At 47.6% G+C, this 22,387-nt stretch overlaps 1 protein-coding gene across 4 annotated transcripts in view; it reads right to left on the bottom strand.

Moving 5' to 3' along the window:
• Positions 1-22,387, bottom strand: part of SLC4A4 (solute carrier family 4 member 4) — a 116,946-nt gene that overhangs the window by 13,295 nt on the left and 81,264 nt on the right. For all 4 annotated transcript variants that reach the window (XM_064711387.1, XM_064711389.1, XM_064711390.1 and 1 more), the window contains 13 exons: positions 21,402-21,559; positions 16,904-16,991; positions 15,599-15,753; positions 15,217-15,330; positions 13,661-13,835; positions 11,787-11,920; positions 8,516-8,787; positions 6,331-6,401; positions 5,814-6,002; positions 4,692-4,805; positions 4,168-4,329; positions 2,226-2,404; positions 1,528-1,600 (listed from right to left, as the gene is read on the bottom strand). In XM_064711387.1, the coding sequence (XP_064567457.1) occupies positions 1,528-1,600; positions 2,226-2,404; positions 4,168-4,329; positions 4,692-4,805; positions 5,814-6,002; positions 6,331-6,401; positions 8,516-8,787; positions 11,787-11,920; positions 13,661-13,835; positions 15,217-15,330; positions 15,599-15,753; positions 16,904-16,991; positions 21,402-21,559 (1,884 nt within the window). The remainder of the gene's footprint in view (positions 1-1,527; positions 1,601-2,225; positions 2,405-4,167; positions 4,330-4,691; positions 4,806-5,813; positions 6,003-6,330; positions 6,402-8,515; positions 8,788-11,786; positions 11,921-13,660; positions 13,836-15,216; positions 15,331-15,598; positions 15,754-16,903; positions 16,992-21,401; positions 21,560-22,387) is intronic.

Below are 22,387 nucleotides of genomic sequence, written 5' to 3'. Positions count from 1 at the left end.
AGCAAGTGGTGCTGTCATTTTGGAAGACTTTCTCTTGGCAAAAGCATTCCCTAACGATGGGGGTGCTGGCTTTGGCCCCCAAACAAAGCTGCTGCAGGCCAACAGGACTAAAACTGTATTTATAGGAAAGTGCCTGTCACCCTCCCAGCAGGGCCAAGGATGTTTCTGTGGAGATCTGCCTGGGCTGAGCAGAAACACCAGCACCATCCAAAACCAGCACAACCACCGCAAAGCCCTCAGCAAACAAAGCTGGGATTATTCCGTGGATTGCCTGGTTTATTAAATTTGGGATTGTCAACGTTCAATTTGCCGCTGGCAGGAGAAGACTGAAATGTTCTGCAATGCATTTAGCAGTGCAGCTCTCTCCAGCAGGACCCTGCCACTGGAATTTGCTAAAGGTCCTGAAATCCTGCCAGGTCCTTCCCTCTGGCACGTGGGCCAGCAGCATGCTGACTTATCCTCAGGCGTCCTCCAGCGAGGATCTTCCCCACACATTGTCTTGGGGGAAGCACAGACAAATAATGAATGACTGAAGCAATAACAGGGGAAGTAACAGACCCCAGTGGGATAGAGGAAGAGGGATCTTGCAGGGAAAGGTCACATAAACTAAAAAGCAGGATTATCACAATCAGGCATTAAATTAAAGGCATGGAAATGCCTGATAGTGTGGAGGTGGAAACTGTTACCTGAGACACCAAAATTCGAGCTGTACAAACAGCCTTAGAAATTAAGAACAGGAACACACTGGCATGGAAAGCCACTGTCTCCACTCCCTCCACAGGCAGTGTCACTGTTCCCTGCCCGCCTCCTCCCCTCAGGCTCACATCACACTGTGCCTCACTGGCCCTGCAGCCTCCAAAATCTTCTGTGCAGCCTCCACAAATGTTCTTCCAGACACCCATCTGCTCGGTGCTGTGGTTACAATGCACAGTGCTGCTGCTCCTACCATAGGCCTATGGATCCATGGATAAGGGCTCCTGGAGCTGACACCTCCTGTTGGACAGTATGTCCATGCTTGGCACCACTTCCATCACTATCCCCAGAGAAGGCAGCATCCTCCACAAACCAGGTTCTCCAGTTTCCTTCTACAATCTGATGATCCACTAAGGATGCATTTCTCCATGGCTACATGCACCAAATCTCTGGTCTTGGAAAACAACAACCTACCTAAATGCAATGGTCCATCAGCAGCACATCTATCCAGAGCTTTGGCTACACTTACAGGAAAAAAACAGTTCAAAGACTAAGAAATGCCATTAATTGGACTGCTTCCTCCAGAAACATGTTTTCCATAGTCTGAGCTTTATCCAGAATATGTTTTCCATAAAACAAAGAGTGGAGGTATAAAAGAAAAGGGAGCTTAACTTTATGCAAACATGGAGAAATAACCTTAAAATGAAAAAGACCACAGTGTCCAAGAACCCCAGCCCTGAACTTGGTGACTGTTCTAGCACACTACAACTATGTTGGTGTTTCCTTCCAAAAAGTTTGGATTTAAGCCTTCAAAGAACTGTGAACAGTTCTTACCTTCAGGATGGGAGCCATGAAGACAGACACCCCGGTCAGGATGAAAACGATCACACCAGTGACTCTCTGCTCCCTAAAACAACATCATTGAGTCACGACCCCAAGTACTGAACACCAACAGGAATCCCCAAAACTCATTTCTGCAGCCACATTTTTCATTCAACAGCCTCAGGCAGATGGCTGGATCCTGAGCCAGACCTCTGTTTTAAACCTCAATTAACAACCAATGGTGGACAGTTTTGTTCCACCATTGGCCCTCCAAAAACACCTCGGCCAGTAATATTTCAGAATGCTGAAAGACATGCCATAAAATTTCCATCTAGTTACCTAAATAAGCTGCCTGATTTCCAGGAGTAATCCCACTGGAAGCACTTCAGACCACTTAATTAAAGCACCCAAACACATGAAAAAGATGCTTCATTAAGTAAAGCTGCTTGCACTAGGTATGATAGGTTTGTATGTTTGACCATTACATTTGCTAAGGAATTTGCTTCATTTCCCTGGATAGAGAAGCCTGCAGGAAATTTTTTCCTTTAACACAGGAACACTGCACCTGATATGGCCAAGTAATCTTTGGAGGAGCCACAAGGGGGCTTGCCCAAGGACCTGGCTTTGGAAATAGGGAAAAGGCAGCACAAAATTCTTTGTGCAAAAGGATTTTGCAAACAAGGTAATTGAGACTTCCTGGTGGGACATACCTCACTCCCAAAAACTTGGGCTGCTCTCCAGGGGCTGAAGTCTCCGTCTCCATCTTCAGGCTGTCGATGTGAGCGATGGAGATGACGGTAGCAGCCACGTACCAGGGCAGCCCCATAAAGGAGCAGACAATCATCAGAATGGCCACCCAGAACAAATCCAGATGATATCCAGCACCTTTCTGTGGAGGGAGACAAACAACCTTCAGCTTAATTATTCCAAATGCCTCTGGAGCAGGGCAGAGGAACACTGGACAGGCAGCATTTCCTTCTGCGGCATCCTGGCCAACAGAGCCAAACACCAGAAATACATTGGATCCTGTGAACAGCATAAGGAAGCATCTCCCTCACGACACAACCCCATGCTCCTTCAGGAGTGCAACAGGAACAGCTGAAGCCTCATTCTCTACCCAGAGGAGAAAGCTGCCCTTGTTCTTGACTCCTTTTCAAACACCTCTTATCCTCTATTTTCAAAATCCTGTAATGAAATAAAACAGGAATTCCAGCAGTCACAAGTGCCAAGAGAAGAAACAAAAGAGCCACCAAGAAAAGGGATCTTCAGAAAAACAGTGGACAAACCTCTAAGGTTTGCTATTTTAAAACAGATTAACCTTTTTAAAATCCCATTCAGCTTGATTTTATTGGAAAAAACAAAATGATCCAGGCCTAGAATGACCCAGGAGGGAGGGCAATCCAGCTTCTCTTGAATAGTCCTCACTGTTTTCCTGACATGTGCACTGCTTACCTTGGCTGGCTGGTGGCACCGGGATGGGCACCCAGCAGTACCCTGCCAACACTTCAGCAAGGGATGAGCAGAAAAAACCCATCTTTTTCCTACAGCAGATCTTGTGTATAGAAGTGTTTTTTGGTGTGGAACAACAAGATGGGGCTTGTGAACCCTCAATTCCACAAAATACCATATTCACACCATAAACAAAGGAAGCAGGGAATACATTTTTTACATCAAACAGTACTTTGGAGTACTGGAGTGTTTATAACTTTGTTGCTAAAAAAAGTACTGCCAGTGCTGACAGCAAAACCACATTCAGCGGTTCATAAGCTGCAGAGATGAGGGGCCTCTTCCTCATGAGGGAAGAACAGTGAATATTTTCTTACAGTGTTGAAGAAAATGCTATGTCTGCTTGGTTAGGTGCAAGAGACAGACCTAAAACTGCTTAGCCATCTCTGAGGAACATGAGGGCCCAATATTGAGTTTATCTGCTCAGATCCAGGTAGCAAACAAGGATGTTCTGAGGGGTTTTTAAATCATCAGCCAGCAGTCATCACTGTGCATAAGAAGCCATTCCCATTCCCTGGTACTTCAACTCTCTCCTCCAGGTTGGGCTCAGGATGGTCTTAAATTACACATTACTTGTCTAACATTTACAGTGACCACATGAATTGAAACATCCTCCTCTTTTCCAAGCAGAAGCTCCCTTCCCATTTCCAACAGCTCTCCTGATAACTGATAAAGCAGGTATCTAAATAATGACCCACCATTGCCTGTGTTTTGAGGGAACCATTACTCCCACAGGTCAGACCACTTGAAACATGCCCTGTGAGCAGGAAGAGACAATCTTCTTTCACAGGAATTTAATATTTTCCAATAGAACTGACCATGCAGGGGAACAGAAAAAAACCCTACAGGCATGAAAAACTGCATACCACTGGTCTGGAAAGTTTGTTTTAAAAACATGACTACATTTTAGGCTGTTACATATCAGCTCTTCTTTAAATAACATCCAGCTGAGGCTATGCCCTTGATATGTCCCAAATCTCTCCAGCTTATTGCTGGTATTTGACAGCACCATGCAGCTTTGGCCACAAAGCCACTTTTCCTGCTTAGAAACAGCAGCCAGTGCCAGGGAATAGGCTCGTGTCCATGGGGAGGAAGGTGGCAGGGGGAAAAGCCCCTGCCCGTGCTCCAGGCACAAGACACACCCACCTTGAGCTTGTGCTCCTTCCTGTTGACGATGACGGCGGTGATCTGCTGGTCCATGAAGATGAGGATGGTCACCAGCAGGGCAGGGATGGCTGCTGCCAGGTACACCCACCACGGGTTCCCTCCAAAAGGTGGGATAAACCAACCCCTCTCGGGGCTGGTTGGCTTTGAAGGGCAAGGAAAAGAAAGCTTGTGTTAGAGGCACAGTACAGGGGTGATGAAATCCCAAAGCCAGGTCTGTCTCCAGCAATGGAGCTCCAGGGAGACACTTCAGGTTTGTGGCAATTTCATCCTATCCATTAACACCAGTCAAAGGCTCCAAGTATGGAGGTAGAATTTAGGAGATAAACCAGCCAATTAAAATGATGCTAACAAAAAGCCTCCTAACCCTAAGCCTCTGAGTAAACAGGCCCTTTCCAGACTGCTGACTACATTCCCATTCTGAGGGCAAGTCACTCCACACAGGGGAGGTGCAATGGAAAAGGAACCTCTTCCAAAAGCCAGCAAACAAGCTGACAACAACATACCTTGAATTCACTTGGCACAATTAGTTTTGGTGTGTCCACACCAACCAGGGCATCAATTCCACAGAAGATCAAAATGGACAGGATAATGGCAAAGTCACTGATGAGCTTCCGGGCCTGAAAGAGACGTGGTACCATAAGCACAGGAGTTAGCACCACAGAACAGCATTTCACCCATCCTTTAGTGCCCACATGGCAAACACTGGCAGGACAAGCTCGTCATTTCTTCCCCCACAAATATGGCCACCATCATGTCCAGTGTCATTTGCCACACATGCCTTGGTACTTTACCGTGCTCTCTGAAAGCCTAAATGGAGGCATAGAAACAGCACAAACTTCCACAAATGAGATACTCTGAAGAACTGGCAGAGATTACACTGTTTGCTGTTTAAGTAATACGTCAAACTAAGCAGACAGGAAAACAAACCAGGCTTCCCAGCTAAATCCCTAAGACTGCAGCTCTCCTGAAGTCACTGGAATACAACAACTTAGAGCTGCCAGTGATCAGACCCCAGAATTTAACCACACAGGAGGCACTGTGCTAGCCTGGAACTGTGTGAGCTCTCCAGAGCTGCTGCTCCTTCCAGGTTTCTTGGGTTTGCATGGTTACAGATAAATTGAGCTGCATTCCAGCCCGGATGGAATTTGTTTCCTTTGTATTAAAAATAAGAGAGGTTCAATTGTAACACAGTGGAACAGTAAACATCCATGCAGGATAAATCCCTGTGTGTCAGGATGCCAGAAACGGGGCAGTCTCAGAGAGGAATGGCTTTGGCTCACACGCCTGGCCTGGGAGCCTCACCAAGGGACAAAACAGGCAGATGCACCTGAGACGTGCCCGAAAGCTTGGAAGGGTTGCCTTCAGCACCTTTAAGACCCCTGCCACATTACCCAAGCAGGTTACAGCTCCTCTTGGCTCTTCTGTTGCCTTACCTGTGCTCTCCAGATGCACTGGGAGCAATCCCAGACATCCCTCTGATAACCAGATCCAACAACCAGCTGCACTTTTATCCCGACTGCTTCCCTGCAGAGCATCCATCCCTCCCTGTGTGCAGGACAGCAGCTCCAAAAGGAAGGCTGAGCTGTGCCCTCACAAAGACTGATGGAGTGACAGGAGATACTTACAGTGGTGGGAAAGTAGCGACTGGTCTTGAATTTCTTCAGGGCCATGGAGCAGGTGTAAGTGCCAAAGAAGAGGATGAAAGACATGAGGGTGATGTCAGGGACATAGTCACAGTTGTTGCCCACAAGCTGACCCCCATACTTCAAGCAGTCCTTGGCTGTCAGAGCTGCCCAGTCAATGGTGCTGTTGGCCTGCAGGAAAAAAGGGAATGTTTCCATAAGGATGTGGATACTTGGCCCATGGTGGGACAGGAATGGTGACAGAGTATCTGAGAGGAACAGGGAGGCAGCATGCAGAAGTTAGAATCACTGAAGCACAGAACAGTTTGGGTGAGACTATTTTCCTGCTGGTGTTTGACTAAAAGAGGTTGTTATTCTGTGCCTCAACTTCCTTCCCCCACACAGGGATGTGATCCAGCAAGCTCCACTTCTTTCTCCTTGCTATCCAGAGCTTGCCAGCAGAGTGGCACCACAAGACTCTGCAGGCCATGTGATCCCTGCCTTCCCAAGGGGAACTCACCAGCTCAGAGGAGGGAGAGACCAGCTCATAGTCTGACAGCACCATGGTCCTGTTAAGTAATGAGCTATTAACTGCAAGAGAAAAGAAAACAGGCAATATGGTGAGCAGGATGCAGGAAACCATTGGGAAGGAGAGACAATTCCAATTATTAAATAATTTCTCTGTCAAGCTGTTTGCCACCTCTTTGCTCCAGAAAAGTTAGGCACAAGTGTTTCAGAGAGACTCAAAAGCCTCAATCATCAATCACTCACAAAACAGAAGAAAAAAAGGTTAATTGAAACATAACCCAAAACCAACAGGGATTATATTTTGAGTTGATGGTAAAAAAACTCCCACAAAAAACCAGACAGACAATATAATATTTCATAGCTTTCCAATATTTTCCTAATGATTTCTGGATTAAATTAAATACCCACAGAGCACTCCTAATGATTGATTTCAAATGCAAGCACAACGCCAAAGATACCCAGAAAAGCAAAATGTGATTCAGTGTCCAGCATAAACACAGTTTTGAATTAAAAGAAAGAAAAAAGAGAGCAAGAAATTGAAATCAACAGGATGGGGGTAATTTCTTTGAAAGAAGGAGCAGCATTCCCTGTGGCTTCTGAAGCATTAGGAATCATGAATTTGAAATTTCATTTAGAAATGCAATCCTTCCTGTAAATGGGCTCATGGCTGATTGAGGTTTTACATAAATAAACTTTTTTCACTTGGATGTCTGGAGAGCCACAAGTGCTTCAATGGAAGTGGAGACTTCCAGTTTGGCATTGACCATTCCCATCGTCCTAGTTTCAAGAAGGAATTCACTCTGCCATTCCAGCAGAGGCAGAACCAGGCTGTGCTCACCAAGGTCCTGTGTTAATAGGGAAGGCAGGCACCCAGCCCCAGGGAACGGGCTCTCGACACCTGCGAGGAGCAGCCAGCAGCTTTTCCTGTTGGACAGGTGTGCCAACATAACCTGCAGTTTGCTCTGGGCACAGATCAAGTTTCTTACTCACTCCCCATTGTTTGTGGGATCCTAGGAGTGGTCCTACTTCCCTAATGGTACAGCCAGCCTCTCTCAATTTGGATTTGGGTTTTGTAACCCTTTGTTCTCAGAGCCATAGGTACACTGGCTCTATCTGCCATGCAGCCCACACTCCAGAGATAGGCTGCCCTGGGGATACACTTCCCTTCTCGGAAGGGAGGGAATTGTTTGTGCTTTCCCTCTCATCCATGCAGCCAGGAGGTGGGAACCACCCACGTTTGGGTAATGCCTTGAATAAATCCAGCTCCTGAAACAGGAGTGGCCTGAGCTCCATGGCAGTGACCTCAGCTGCACAGCAGTGACCTGGCCACCACTGCTGCCCCTTCATGGCATTTGGAATACCATTTGGAACAGGGATGCAAGGAGACAGGGGTGCAGAAACAGCTTCTCCACTGGTCATGATGCTCTCTAGAGGAGCTCCAGCAAGACCAGCTGTAATGTGACATGTAGGTGTAGAAGAAGGGATTACAGGTGACTGTGCCCCTGTCATAGTTGCACTAATTACCAAAGAAGAGGAACAGCCTTATGACCCTCAATGGGTCATAGTAACTAATAAAGATAAGTGTGACAAAAGGGATGGGTTGGCTGCTCAGGGGTGGACCTTGAAGTAGGAGGACCTGGATGACCCCTGAGGAAGAAGGAACAACCAAGAAGAACTAGAGGATGGACAAAATAAGGCAGAGAGTTGCTGCTGAACAAGATCTGTGGTGAGGTTTGCAAGGGGCCTGCTGCTGGAGCCTGCAGTCATATTCCAGCAGGAACAGCCTGCAGACTCTGCAAACTAACACATGCAGTCACAGTCAAGCAGGAATTAGCTGCAGTCAGAGTCCACCAGGGAAGCCAATAGCAGGAGCTTGCTGTAGTCACAATCAGGATGGCTCAGTTGTAGAGAAGAATAAACGGGAGCCTTTTCACATCGTTGAACAAGAGTCGGTGTCTTGGCTCACTTCTACCCCCAATGAGAGGTCTGCTGCAACACTGACATTCCACTTGGGATGAAATGTACCTCTCAGCTTCTAAGAGACTAAAACAGGATATCTGAAGGTGACTGATAAAGAAGGAATAATCTACTTATTATCTGGGCTGCAGCACAAGGGAAAAGGAGAGCAAAGGCCACCTCCTGTCTACAAACTGGAGAGGTAATGAACACTCCCTTACCTGGATCTAGTGGTTTACAGGCACAAGAGTAATGAGTGATATAGTCCACCTTGAACTGGGAGTTGATGGGATAATGATCTGCCAGCTTGATCATCTTCTTGAAAGCATCATAAATGAAGATGAAGCTGATGAGGGAGGAAAACCCTTCCTCGGTGAAGCGGGTGAAGTACTTGACCAGGAAGCTGGCGTCGGTGGCCACGAGAATGAGACACTGGAAGGCTGACCAGAGGCCAATCCAGAGGCGGAACTCCAGGTAGTCAAAGTCATTGTCCCTGCAACAAGACAAGGGGGGCAAAAAAGGAGAACATTGGGTTAGATAAGATCAGGAAGTAGAAAGCAGATGTTACATAGAACAAAGTTGAGTCAGGGGATGTTGAATCACAGAATGACCAGGTTGGAAGAGACCTTCAAGATCACTGAGTCCAACCCAGCCCCAACACCTCAGCTAGACCATGGCACCCAGTGCCACATCCAGTCTTGTTTTAAACACATCCAGGGATGGTGACTCCACCAGCTTCCTGGGCAGACCATTCCAATACTTTATCATCCTTTCTGTAAAAAACTTTTTCCTAATATCCAGCCTATACTTCCCTTGGTGCAGCTTGAGACTGTGTCCTCTGGTTCTGTCTGTGCTGACTACAACCCCACCTGACTACAGCCACCTCTCAGGGAGTTGTAGAGAGTGATAAGGTCACCTCTGAGTCTCCTTTTCTCCAGGCTAGACAACTCCAGCTCCCTCAGTTGTTTCTCACAGGGTTTGTGTTCCCAGCCCCTCTCCACCCTCACTGCCCTCTCTGGATGGGCTGAAGGGTCTCAAGGTCCTTCCCAAACTGAGGGGCCCAGAACTGGACACAGTGCTCAAGGTGGGACCTCACCAGGGCTGAGTACAAGGGAGATTGACCTCCCTGCTCCTGCTGGCCACACTGTTCCTGATCCAGGCCAGGAGCCATTGGCCTTCTTGGCCACCAGAGCACACTGCTGGCTCATGTTCAGACAGCTTTTGACCAGTACCCCCAGGTCCCTTTCTGCCTGGGCACTGTCCAGCCACACCGTCCCCAGCCCATAGCATTGCAGGGGGTATTGTGGCCAAAATGCAGGACTGGGCACTTGGATTTATTAAACTCGATCTTACTGGAGTCTGCCCATCCATCCAACCACTCTGAGTCTCTCTGCAGAGCTCTCCTACCTTCCTAGAGATTGACTGAGACTGGACATTGAGTAAAAACCTTCTCCCAGAGGGTGGCTGGACACTGGAACAGTCTTGCCAGGAAGCAGTCATGGCACCTAACCTGATGGAGTTCAAGGAGCATCTGGTCATATGTGTTCTTGGTCATATGGTTTAGTTTTAGGTAGTCTTGCCAGGTGCACAGAGTTGGACTTGCTCATCCTTATGGGTCCTTTCCACCCTGGGATATTCTATGACAAACCCTGGTGCTGGGAATGGCAGGGGATGGAGAGCCATGCACCCAGCTGCATCATTGCTTTCTGGGGACAATGCCCCCCATTGTTTGCTGCTTGAGGATGAGGTGCTGTGCCAGCACAGAGTCCAAAGGTGGGCTTTTAGGAATGAAAAAGTGCCTCAAGGGAACACTGGAGCAGATGAGGACCTGCCAGGAAGGCCACTCACTGCCTGTTCTGGAGAAGGAAGCAAGAGCTGGTGGGACTGGCAGGCTCAGGCAGCTGTAATTCTCTGGAAGCCAGAAGCCCTGACCTGGAAGAGGGCAAGGAGCAAGTAAGAAACAAAATTATTTAGAAAAAGAGAAAGGAAAAAATAAAAATACAAGACCTAAGTGACAACTCTGAAGTATCCAGAGTCAGTGCCTGAGGGGGCAGGAGATCCCATCCATCTGAAGGCAGCTGGCAGAAACCCAGCTACACTGACTCCACACCATTCAAGAATTTCAAAAATGTTAAACTATATTATTTTAGCATTTACTTCTCAAATTCCTGCAGCACTTCTGAAGCTGACAGAGCAGGTGGAAAAGCACTGTGTCCTGCAGGATTGCTCCTAGCAGGGAACAGCGTGTTGTGAAAATGAACAACCACAAATGCATTACTGAAAAATCAAAGCACTCAGTTCCAATTTCCTTGTAAGAAAGGCCTCCTTTGAAAAGGCCTTCCTTTCTGCTCTGGCAGGTTGTTAGGACAATGGCTTTTACAACTGCCGCCTCCTCCTCAGGTTAACAATAACCACCTTCTTCCTTCCAAAACAGTACAAAGTGCTTTTCCATCTTGCTTTTTTCCTGCTGCCTGCTGCACCTGGGCTTTGTCATGCTTGCCAGGTGCCAACAGGTGCAGTGTGTTCATTCCTGACTCTATTCACTGATTCCAGATGAGGGAAGAAAAGGAAGGTGCCCACCTCTTGCTCCACTGTGCAACTCACCCTTTGGTAGTTTCCAGTTTCCCTCCCTAGGATAATCTAACTTTCCAGCCATTTTTTCTAGCCCCCATCCCTCTCTACATGTAGGAACACAAGTCCTGCACAACCTGCCATGCTGAGAACACAGACTACAAGGGATTTGGGGTGTATTCTGTGTAACCTAAAATGATCTCCTTGCAAAACACCAGCCAAAGGGTCACCAGCCCCATGGGTGAAATCATCCATGACACTGCTGATTCCTTTGGGGATTCCAGTGTATCTTCCTGATATTGCAGATGTGGGAATGGTAAATGATCAAACCTAAGTAAATGGGCTCCCTTTAGCTCTGGGTGTCAGCTGTCAACAAAGTGGAGAAAGCAGAACTTCTTTATAGCAGTTAAATGGAAAAAATGCAGGAAATTTCCTTTAAAAGCAGAAAAGCTCCCCCATGGAATTCTGGGGGCTGTTTCTACCAGAGACACTTTTGCTTTCATAAATAATAGTGACTATTTCAAATGGCCACTGGACAAATTCTTGGCAACCTTGAGACCCACGGGATTTTGTTAGTGAAGAGCAGGATTCATTTCCTTGTTCCTATGGGAGACAGAGAAGCAGTGATGGGGAGAAGCAGCGCACTGCACCGAGAGCAAATTCTTCACCAAGGACTGAAGTGGCCAAGGCTGTTTTTGTTTCAGGAGGCCCCACAGAGACAGGCAGCCACACACTGGGCAGTGCCCTGGGACATGCATGCTGGGACAATCCCTGATGTGATTGCACTGGGTGTCAGCAAGGAACAAGACCTTTCATTCTGTACTAAATCCCCTCCTTCCCCAGCAGCAAGCAGCTCATTCCCTGGCTGGATTTCCTTCATGTGGGACATTCCTGTCCCCCCCTCTGCCACCACGTACTCACTTGCTGAAATTGAAGAGGAGCCTCTCAAAGACCAGGACAGGTCCTGTGCTGCTCAGAATGGTGAGGGGCTGGCCAGCCAGGAGGCAGAACACGGCGCCGGTGACAGCGGTGCCCAGGAAGCTCTCCAACACGCCCTGCAGGGACACAGCACAGGAGTCACCCTCTCTGAAGGAGCACTTCTGTTGTGGCTGCATGTCCCTGTGCCTGTGACCAAGGGGACAGCATCCTCCGGCCCCCCCTGCAGCTGTCACCAAGATGCTGGTGCCACACAAGCCACAGTTACTCGGGACAGCCACACATTAATGTGCTGAGCAGCCATTAACAGCACAGGCCAATCCCTCCCTTCCGCCCAGGCAGCAGGGATGCGGCTGCAGCTCTCCTGACTTGTCAAGGGTACTGCAAGAATTGCAATCCAGTTTTGTGTCTCTCTTCCTTTAGAAGACACGAGTTAGTGTTTTCACTGAGGAAAGCAACAGGCTGACTGCCTTTGGGGGACCTGTAAGGCTGAGCCCAGTAATCCCAGGGCAAGGAGCAGCCTTCACACAGCTGATCCCCTCCACTCCTCTTGTATTATTCATGGAGAGGGCCCTCGTGGCCAGAGCATCTGGAATCTCTTTTTCCTACGTTCTTCCACTTGTCTGTAGCTAAGAATAGCATCTTTTCTCAGAAAGAGAAAACTCAGGAGCAAGCTGTGAAGACAGTGCTGGCTGGGGCAGCTCCCAGGACAGGGAGCAGGGATGGGCCGCGCTCAGTGCCTGCCCCAGCAGCAGTCACATCACTGTTTACAACAGACAAGACACAGACACACAAACTGTGATGTAGTCACCCCAAAAATACTGCTCTCTGAGGGTTTTTTTGCTACTTGATAGTAAGCTTGAGACTTCTGGACACAATGAAGTGTTTCTCAATTTGAACTAGATTTGGAATCAGGTAACATTTCCCCTTCCTCCTGTAATTTAAAGACTGCACCTTGTGCAGAGCAGACAGGCTTTGCTGTGCTACCCCATGACAGTCCAGTGTTGCTCACTGGTGGGAACTGGAGACCTCTCCATTCCTGACTTCCCTGGAAAACGCAAACTGTTTGTACAGAAGAGAGGGGAGCTGGGCACTGCACAGGCTTGCTGGATCTTGCTCTAGCCTGTAATTCATCACAGGGAAGTGCAGGGCTCCAGATATGTGCCCTCATTTCCTATGTTTGACTTAATTAAACCTGCATAAATTAATAATTCAGCCATTATCATTATGAGCTTGATTATTGCTAGGAGATTTGACTGAATTGGACTGGCTGAACCGAATATATCTAAATATAACCTCCTACTTTTCCTATTATACCACTAACACACAGGAGGACCTCCAGCACTGTTAACAGAGAATCCCTTCTCTTTAGCCTGAGCTAAGCCATTGATCCAGCCTGTCCATGGATATGTGCCTGGTTCTCAGCTTGTGCCCTCCCACTACTACAAAATTCATCTTTCTGAAGACCTGACATTTCTCTCCTGTGTTACTCATTTTCCTAATAATTTTGGCATTTGCTTTTCACCAGAGAGGCCAAAGCCCAGGTACTGTAGGAATCAGGCAGAGGATTCAGAGTCAGCAAATTGAACTGGACTAAAATGATACAACTGAGAGCAGATCAGAGGAGCTTCTCGGTACAGAAGGAGCAAAGACCTTCTCTGTTTCTTGGGCCTGCTTTTATTCACCATGTAAGGAACTGCTGTACAAGCTGTCAAAGAACAGCACAGCAGCAGAGAAAGCAGTGAAAGCCAGAACACCTCCATTATTGTAGCAAGAATTCCAGCTTTGCCAGTGCCCAAGCACTGCTCTGACTGGACAGCAAAAGGCTGGATTTGCTGGTTCTGAAAGCTCTTGCCCACCTGCATGTTCTCCGTAGCATCCCCAAGCAATCCCCCAAAAGTGATGGCATTGGTGACAGTGGCCAGGTAGATGAAGAGGATGGCTGAGAGGGCCTGGATGTTCAAAGCGTCGTAGAAGTCGCTGGCGAAGAATGGTGCTTTCCTCTTGATGTCTTTGATCAAGCCCCCGCAGAATCTGCAGGGACAAGCAAGAGGAGACTCAGGCAAGATGTCTCACAGTGAAACTCAACACGCTAAACCAGCAGAGACACTGCCAGCAATGAAGTATGATCTCTAAGGAGTGAGATCAGCACGTTGCAAACAGCCTTATCATAGCTGTGGTGGTCCAGGGATCTCAGAGAGAATCCTGTAAGGAGAGATAATATCTCAAACTTGTGATGCAGCTGGAAAGGGACAAATTGCAGGACTACAAGCCACGCTTCTGCTGAAACAGACCACTACAGTTTGTATTTCAGGAAGCTCATCTGTTGGTTTTTTTCCCCCAAATATATTAGTTGATGTAATAAAACAGATTAACTCTGGTCTAAGTCCCTGCCTGAATTTCTCCACATAGCAGACACCATGACTGGGCGAGCCAAACAATGTGCTGCATGGAAAAATGATTCAAATTAATAACCAGCAAAAGAACTAGAAGCAAAAACATAAGGGAAACACTCCTGGATGACAAAAGAACTTTCTTGCAGATATCCCTTTTTGTATGATCACAGACAAGACAGTACTTAAGTCTTATAAACTCCACATGGCACTGACACTGCCAGCATGAAAAATGTTTGTTTAGCCTCTTGTTCCCCTGCTCACAGCTCCCCACCTCTGCCAGGACTGCACAGACACTGTGGCAGACAGGTACACACCACCTTCTGACCCCAAATCAGGACACTCCACTGCCTTGTACACACCAAGGCAGTGTGAAGACTTTCAGACTTTCCCTCTAGAATTTAGACTAGAACTAGAACTGAAAAAGAAGATTCAGAGTGGGAAGGAAGGCACAAAGCCACCAAGAAGCCCTGTGCACTGATCTTGAAATGCTGAACCCGCTGTTTCATGACCACCTGAGCTGTATTCCCACTCCAGTGGACTTTAACATGGCACAAAGCAGAGTAATAAAGCAGAGAGTAGGGCCTGGGGCACTGTTACCCTCTCTCTTTCTATCCAATAAAAGCCTTTAGCTGTGCAATCCAATTGCAACACTAACGTCCAGAAAAGGGAACATCTCTGCTTTTGGCTAAGGCACCCCTTCAGCAATCCAAATGGATTAACTGGGGCTTGTACCAGCCATGTTTATGTTCCCTACAGCTCATCTGACTTCCCAGACTCCCAACAGGCAGCACCTACCTGGGCCTTCTGTCCTTTTTAATGGCTCTTTATCATCTAATGAGCATCTGATCCATGACCTTCTGCCATCTGCTGAAGCCGGACGTTCTGAACCCTTCACACAGCCTCACTCTGGGCAGGAAAGGCCCCCAGGACACATTCTGGGGTCACACCTGAGCCTGTACAGACAGCCCACTGGGCTGGGGATGCTTTGGCAAGGGAGGCATTGCAGGGGTGTCACCGACCTGCCCGTGCGCTGCAGCTCCTCACAGTCGCCGTGGCCGCCACCGCCGTGGCCGCCGTCGTGGGGCGTGTCGCCGTTCATCTGCACGTTCTCCCCACCCGAGTACATGTTCTTCCTAGGCCAGGACACAGCATGTCAGAGCACCAAGAGGAACCTCAAAGAGCCCAGCAAACTACCAGCTGTGTTATTGTGTGCCTACAACATCATCTCAAAAGGTACAGACTTCCAGGAACATCCTCCCTCCCTGAAAATATCTCCAGGCCTTTCTAAATAGTGACAGCCAGGTGCAGGTCACTCCATAGACCTGGCACAACCAGAACACCGTCTCTTCCCACCCCCTCATGCCCACTGTCCCTGGCCAGCAGCCCCTCTCCTGCTGTTACCTCTTATCTGAAGAAGGGAGAGACTTGGGGGGCTCTATCCTAATGGCTGGATCCCATTCCCCAGGGGGGAGCACAATGACTTCATCCAGAAATTCATCGATGCCTGCGATCAGGTCCTGACGGTCCTTGGCTTTATAGGCAATGTCATGGAATACCTGCAAGAAAAAGAGACTCCCCGTGGGAAAGGTTTGCATTTTCTGTGGCCCCGCCTCCAGAAGCAGCTGCTGAGTTCTACAAAATCAACTTAACTCCTTCTCAGAAACCTCTGAGAAAGTATCAAGACATGCGCCACAAGGAGGTGTGACCCTCAGAAAGCCCCTTCCTTTGGCTGGATAACCACAGAGATTCTTTCCTTTTAGGCATATATCTAATTTTAAGAAAACCATTTATTTCTAACCTTTAAAAATGTTAGTAAAGCAATTATCTATATCATTAGTGCAAAAAAGTTTTCTTCTACATAAGGACTTTCAATTACACTTGTAGAAGACACTTTGACAAAGTCACCTACTTCAGTCTATCAAACCCAGATTCATCTTCACCCCTGTGACACAGAACTGATAACAATATTTACTCAAAAACAACATCATAAGCTGGTTTTAGTGAAAGGCCTGGTATTAATAATGAAGAACAAATGAGAAAAGGTGGGGGGAGGAAAGCATTAATGCTGAATTTTATAGGAATCTTCTGGACTGTGTGGAGAGGAGGTGGATCAGTGCATGTGACAGACGAGTTGGTGGCAGGAAGGGACTCTGGGGCTGTGGGAAGTAGCCCAGTGAGTGACAGAAAGCTGGAGAGCTGGGCGCAACTGAGCTGTGATGAAGGAGCTGTAGGGAAGAAAGGAGCTGTAAATGAATCCTGAAAGGCTGTCCATGGCAGCAAGGAGGGGCCAGCTCCTCCTGGCTACACATGAACACTGCCAGTGCTTGGGACACAGTGCCACATGCAGCACCACATGGGGGAAACGGTGCTGTGGGCATCACCTGCATATCCCTGGCTGTGGGATTCTGGGATGGCAGAATGGGACACAAGGTGCAGACCACAACAGAAAAAATTCAACAATTAATTCACAGTTGATATGAAAGAGTGATCACTAGCAGGACAATACACACGGCACACAAACCTCTCCTAGAGTCACACTTTTAACAAACACAAAGTCAGAGGCAGTAATTTTGTCAACAGAAGGAATTAGGAGGTAACATGGGTATTTCAGCTGTGTGTGAATGCTCCTTCCTGTTGACCAGGTTGGAGGGAAGGACACTGTTACTTGGGAAAACCATTTCCCACTGGAGATGCCAAGACACCTACCTCATCTGACATCAGCGTGGCAATGGCTCGGCCGATCTCATGATAGGACTTGGCTTTGCCCTTTGGTCCCAGCAGAATGAAGAGAAATCTGACAAAACCAAGAGATTGTTCCCACTTAGGATGGCAAAATCAACTGCTTATTACCTGTACAATACCTAGACAGAAATCTGGCCTGAAATTTGTGGTCCTTGTTAGAGATCTGGAGGCTGCCAGTGGCCTCAAGCTATCTTTGGACCAGAGGTTACACCCTGTGGCCTACCATGGTCTGTGCACTACGAAAGCCTGTCCACCTCCATGGGGATTTGTTTCATGGAATCACAGAACAGTTGTGTTGGAAAGGATCCTAAAGGCTATCTCCCCCCTCTACTAGCCAGCTTCCTCCAAGCCCTGTCCAACCTGGCCTTGGACACTTCATTTTCCACATGATCTCTTCGGGCAGCAACTACATCCAAGTCACAGCTGAAGAGTTTAAAAAACGCCATGGTATGAAATCTTTGGAAGTGCAAACATACAGATGAAATAACCTCACCAGAAGCACCTATCCCCTTCCAACAGCTGGATTAAATATTATTTTATCTCCTAACTCATATATGATGAGGTACTAAGTTGAATGGCTTATGAGGAGTATTATATCCAAACAAGCACTTTCTGTTCAAGAGAATCTAGAGTCCTAAAAGAAAAAAGGCAGCAAGTTAGTAGGACAAGATCCATAAATACATACTGATTGGCATTACTCCACAACACCTCTTAATTGAGTCCTTCACGAGGTGTTTGAGTGTTTTACTGGAGGTTCACGGGGAGGTGAGTAAGCCACACACACCCAGGTCATGTCCTCTGTTCTCCTCCCACCTCCTGGAACTTTCCCTGCTTTACCAGTTCTTACAAAATAACACTCAAGAAAAACTGTTCCTCAGCCAACTCTTTCCAAACTCCAGGATGCAAATTAGCCAAACATATTAATATACTAAAAAAAGGAGGTACATAACTTCAGGAGCTGCTGCTTGGCATTCTCCTGGTTTTCCAGGAGAACCAGGCACTTCCATAACCCTCTTCTGCAATAACCCCAACCAGCTGGCTCTTTTCCAGCACAGTGCAGCAGCACCTGAATGCTCCTGCACTACTAAAACACTCCTGAAAACAAGGAGACTGCGGCATTTTCCAAATTCTTTGTCCTAATTCAGCTCAGATCTGCCTTCAGTGGGTAGAACAAGATCCTTTCACGGGCCAGACATTACAAACACAAAAACACTAATGCATTTTAGTGGCTGTAGCATTAATATACAGACAGGACTGTTTCTTGATGCAGAAAACACCAATCTTAATTGTATAGGCTATATTGTATAGGATTACCAGAAGACACTGTGTCAGATCTTATTGGTGGGCAATACATTCGCACTTAGTTTATTGGTTAGTACATGGTATTTTGCATGTCTATCAAACTTCTGTATTTATAGTTAGTTTACATAATTTTTCTACTGATTTCCATGAGACAGATCTTATTGTTTATGCAGGTGCTAGTTGTTTTGCACCTAAGAATAAGTTGTGTTAACAAACCTTTCATACCTAAGATTGTTTTTGGATGGGAACTTGCAAATTACTCAGCTGCACTTAGAAGAAATGACAGGCTAGCTATAAATTTAACAGAGCAGGCCTGATTTGATGAGGCCTTTCTTCTATAATTCTTCTACCTGTCTACAACAAGTGGCCTGAACTAGAGTATGTGTGCATAGATTTATTATCATTTAGTTATGAACATTTCCAGCCACAAAAGCCCTCACTCCATGCTGTGCCATACTCCTCCTCTTCCTCTGCTGAAGGCCACTCAAGAATTCCTCCCTGCTTCACACAATACACGCTGAGTTATCCAATGCCAATCTCTGACACCTAACATTGCTAATAATGCTGCAAGGCAGGGAATGGGAGGTTCCACCAAGCTCAAAGCCTCTCAGAAGTATTAACAAAATGCAATGTTTCTCTCAATGCACTGCTAGAACAGCAACTCCATAAGGGCTGAAGGCACCTATCAAAAGAATCTCAGCCAAGTCCTGGAGGAAAAGTGCCTTTGCAGTGAAAAGCCTCCACTGGCAGGCCCGGGAGGACCAGATCTGTCTCTCGCTCTCCAAATACCTTGGACAAGTTACCTCACTTCATTTGAGACCTGCAGACACCAGCCTTTCCCAACTCTGCACACCAGACTGTGCAAGTCTGTGCAGCTTATCTCCAAAAAACATCTTCTCCTGGCTCATTCCTCATCTTTCTTCCCATCTTCACTGCATTAAACAGCAGCCTTGAACACACGATTGTGCGTTGCTCTGATGAAAATACAAAGCCATTCACAAGCCATGTTGCCAGCTCAGGGCTTCCCCGAATGAGGAGTCCCAAGCACTGTGGGATTAAATTTGACACAAGAAAACCAAAGGCCTTAAAGGTTTTTTCAATGTGACCAGTAAAAAGAAAACTCAGGAAAGGCTGGGATATCTCTGTTCCAACTGCATATCCCTGATGTTTCTATTCTAGCCCCTGTGCTCTGGAACCAGGCTGGGAGAGCTGGGGGTGATCAGCCTGGAGAAGAGAAGGCCCCAGTGAAACCTCAGAGCTCCTTCCAATGCCTAAATGTGCTACAGGAGAGCTGGAGAGGGACTTGGGACAAGGCCCTGGAGTGACAGGACAAGGGGGAATGGCTTCCCACTGACACAGAGCAGGGTTAGATGGGATATTGGGAAGAAATTCTTTATGCGAGGGTTGTGAGGCCCTAGCATAGACTGACCAGAGAAGCAGTAGCTGCCCCTGGATCCCTGGAAGTGTCCAAGGCCTGGTTGAACAGGGCCTGGAGTAACCTGGGCTGGTGGAAGGTGTCCCTGCTCGTGGCACGGGGTTGAAACAAGATGGGCTTTGAGTTCCCTTCCCTTCCAACCCAAACCATTCCCTGCTTCTCTATCTGCAGTTGCTGAAGAGCAGGAAATGTTCACCTAACACAGCACCCCAGACAGAGGGACTGGAGACAAAACCTGAGTGTTTAACCCCCTCCTGCCCTACATAAAACCAAGGAGAGAAGCACACAGGTCACACTGGCAGTACTGAGAGAGCCGGTCCAGTTCCAGAGGCTGCGCAGCACCCAGCTGGCACCCGCACTTTTACCAGGGAATCAACAGCTGAACCAAATAAAAGGAGAGGCCCCACAGGACAGAAGGCTGGGTATGCCAGAGGCTCCAGCATCCTGCAGTCTGCGGGCTGTAAGTGCAGGCCCACGGCAGGAATACCGGCGGCACCGGAGATGTTCCATCACAGCTCCTCCTGGCCCTGAGGGGATTTCCTTGATTGAATTTCCTAGGATGCAGCCATGGCAAATGGCTCTTCATCACTCATGAAAGCCACCTAATGAGCCTTCCTGCTTTGATTAGGGCCAGTATTTGCTTTGGAGAACACCAAATGGATAATACTATTTCCTGGGAAAAGTGCTGGCAGGGAAGGACATACTGCCTTTATTATTGCTACTGAGTAATGAGGCTATCCAGCAATCCTGGATCTAACTTCCTGGCTCCCACCACCACAGCAAGCAATACCTCATCTTACAACTGCTGAAAAGAATTTGGAGATATGTTTAAAAAATAGTCAGTGGGATTAGAGGGGAAGCTGAAACACTGAAGCACACAGAGGCCAGGAACACTGAGGAATAAATAACCTGCTACAGAATGAAGCCACATCTGGGTCCCCACACTCCTACCTGAATACCCAGAGTGTACAGACAGCTGTGGATGTGGCTGTAAGAAACCACTTGATGAAACTGCAAGAAACACAAACACTGCTACTACCACTAAAGAGCAAAACTAGATGCTCTTTTCCCTTTGTTTGGTACACAGAAAGAGGCAAGGATTCCAGCAGCCATCTAACTTCCAGGGCAGCTTAGACAGGCAGGCATACTCAAGCAGTGACTTCAAATATTTAAGAACACAAGATATATTGCTATTTGTGAGACTGAGATTAATTTGCAACATGAGTCATAATAAATAAAATATTTCTCTGACATTTTCCCTTGAGCCATTATGCATTATAAAGCAACAAGCCCCAGTAGAATTGTATGTCCAAGTTCCCCTGACTTTTTTTTTTGCCCCAGGAGGGCCAGAATCGAATTTTCCATCTCTTCTGAGCTGAAGAGGAATAATATGTACAGCAAAAATGTGCAGAGGGAATCTGGGATCTGTACAGAAGGGGCGGGAAAAAAGCCTCAGAACTTCAATTCAACACTGACAGTGCTCTTAACAACTGCTGAGTTGTTAAGGCAGTGTGTTTGTGTAATGGCTTACTCACAACCAAACTCAGGAGCTGAAAATGATGAAGCAGCTTCAGTGAGTTTTGTTACTTTGCACCACCAATGCTGATGGTTCTGCATGTCACAGCATGGAAGGCATGGAGAACACCTCCTGGCCTGCTGTTTTTCCTTGGCCAGGTGGAAATGCAGGTGCCTGGGTGGTGCCTGCCCGGGGCTGGCTGTCCTTACCGTGTGGGGACAGGGACCTCGGTGAGCGCTCCCAGCATGACCGCCTGCTGCAACCGCACGAAGGCAATGAAGGGGCTCTCCAGGAAATCCACCTCCCCCACCAGCACGTTGGAGGCCTCAGCGTCACGAGGCAGCTTCTTCATGAATTTGTTCTTCAGCTGCAGCAGTGCAAGAGGAGGGAAAAGAAAATTAAGTTGCGCTGGGCATGTTCTTCACATCTCTGCACCTCTGTGCAGTGACTGTGCACGCTCGTGGACCCTGCAGTGCACCCTTGGTCTGGATCCAGCCACGGAGAAATGTCCAGGCTCCAGGGTGACCTCAGCTCAAAGTCTCCAGGGAAGGGGAAAACACCACAGCAGCAGCAGGAGCCCCTGGATTCTAAAACTCAGCCTCTGCGAGACGCCTTTGTTTGAATTTCAGCAGCGACAGAATTAATTTGGAATGGAAGGCTTTTTGAAAAGCCTGCCCTCAGCTGGTTCCCAATCTGCCCCCTCTCCCTGGGTGATCTCTGGAGATGCTCTGTGTGTGCCTGGCAAAGGGTGAATGGAGAGGGAGGATGTACTGCCAGGAGCACCAGCAAGAGGGGGGCACTGAACTGGGCTATGAATCCCTAATGAGCTGCATGAGGTGACTCAGGAAGGAGGAAAATGGAAAAAGTCTCCAGAAAATACATGAATTGACTGAACAGGAAGAAAACTGCTGGAACTATCCTGCCCCTGCACACTTCAGTCAGGATTACCACCAGAAGAAACAGTAAATATGCATCAAGGAGCATCGTGGAGCAAGTCTGGAAAAGCCCTACCAGTTCTTCCACAGACAGTGCTTGGAAACACAGTGGTGGTAAAAGAATAATGGGAAGATGGCAAATCCACAACAAACATTTTATTTACCTCACCAGGCTGGCTGTATGGCTGAACAAAGACCATTCAGCAACACCAGGGCTGGTTTGGACACCTGACCCAGACCCAGGTGATTCTCTGAGGCAG

This window comes from Zonotrichia leucophrys, chromosome 4, assembly GCF_028769735.1.
Source record: "Zonotrichia leucophrys gambelii isolate GWCS_2022_RI chromosome 4, RI_Zleu_2.0, whole genome shotgun sequence".
In the NCBI taxonomy this organism is placed as follows: Eukaryota; Metazoa; Chordata; class Aves; order Passeriformes; family Passerellidae; genus Zonotrichia; species Zonotrichia leucophrys.
The sequence above is the reverse complement of the archived record's forward strand: the minus strand, read 5'-3'. Positions and strand labels throughout refer to the sequence as shown.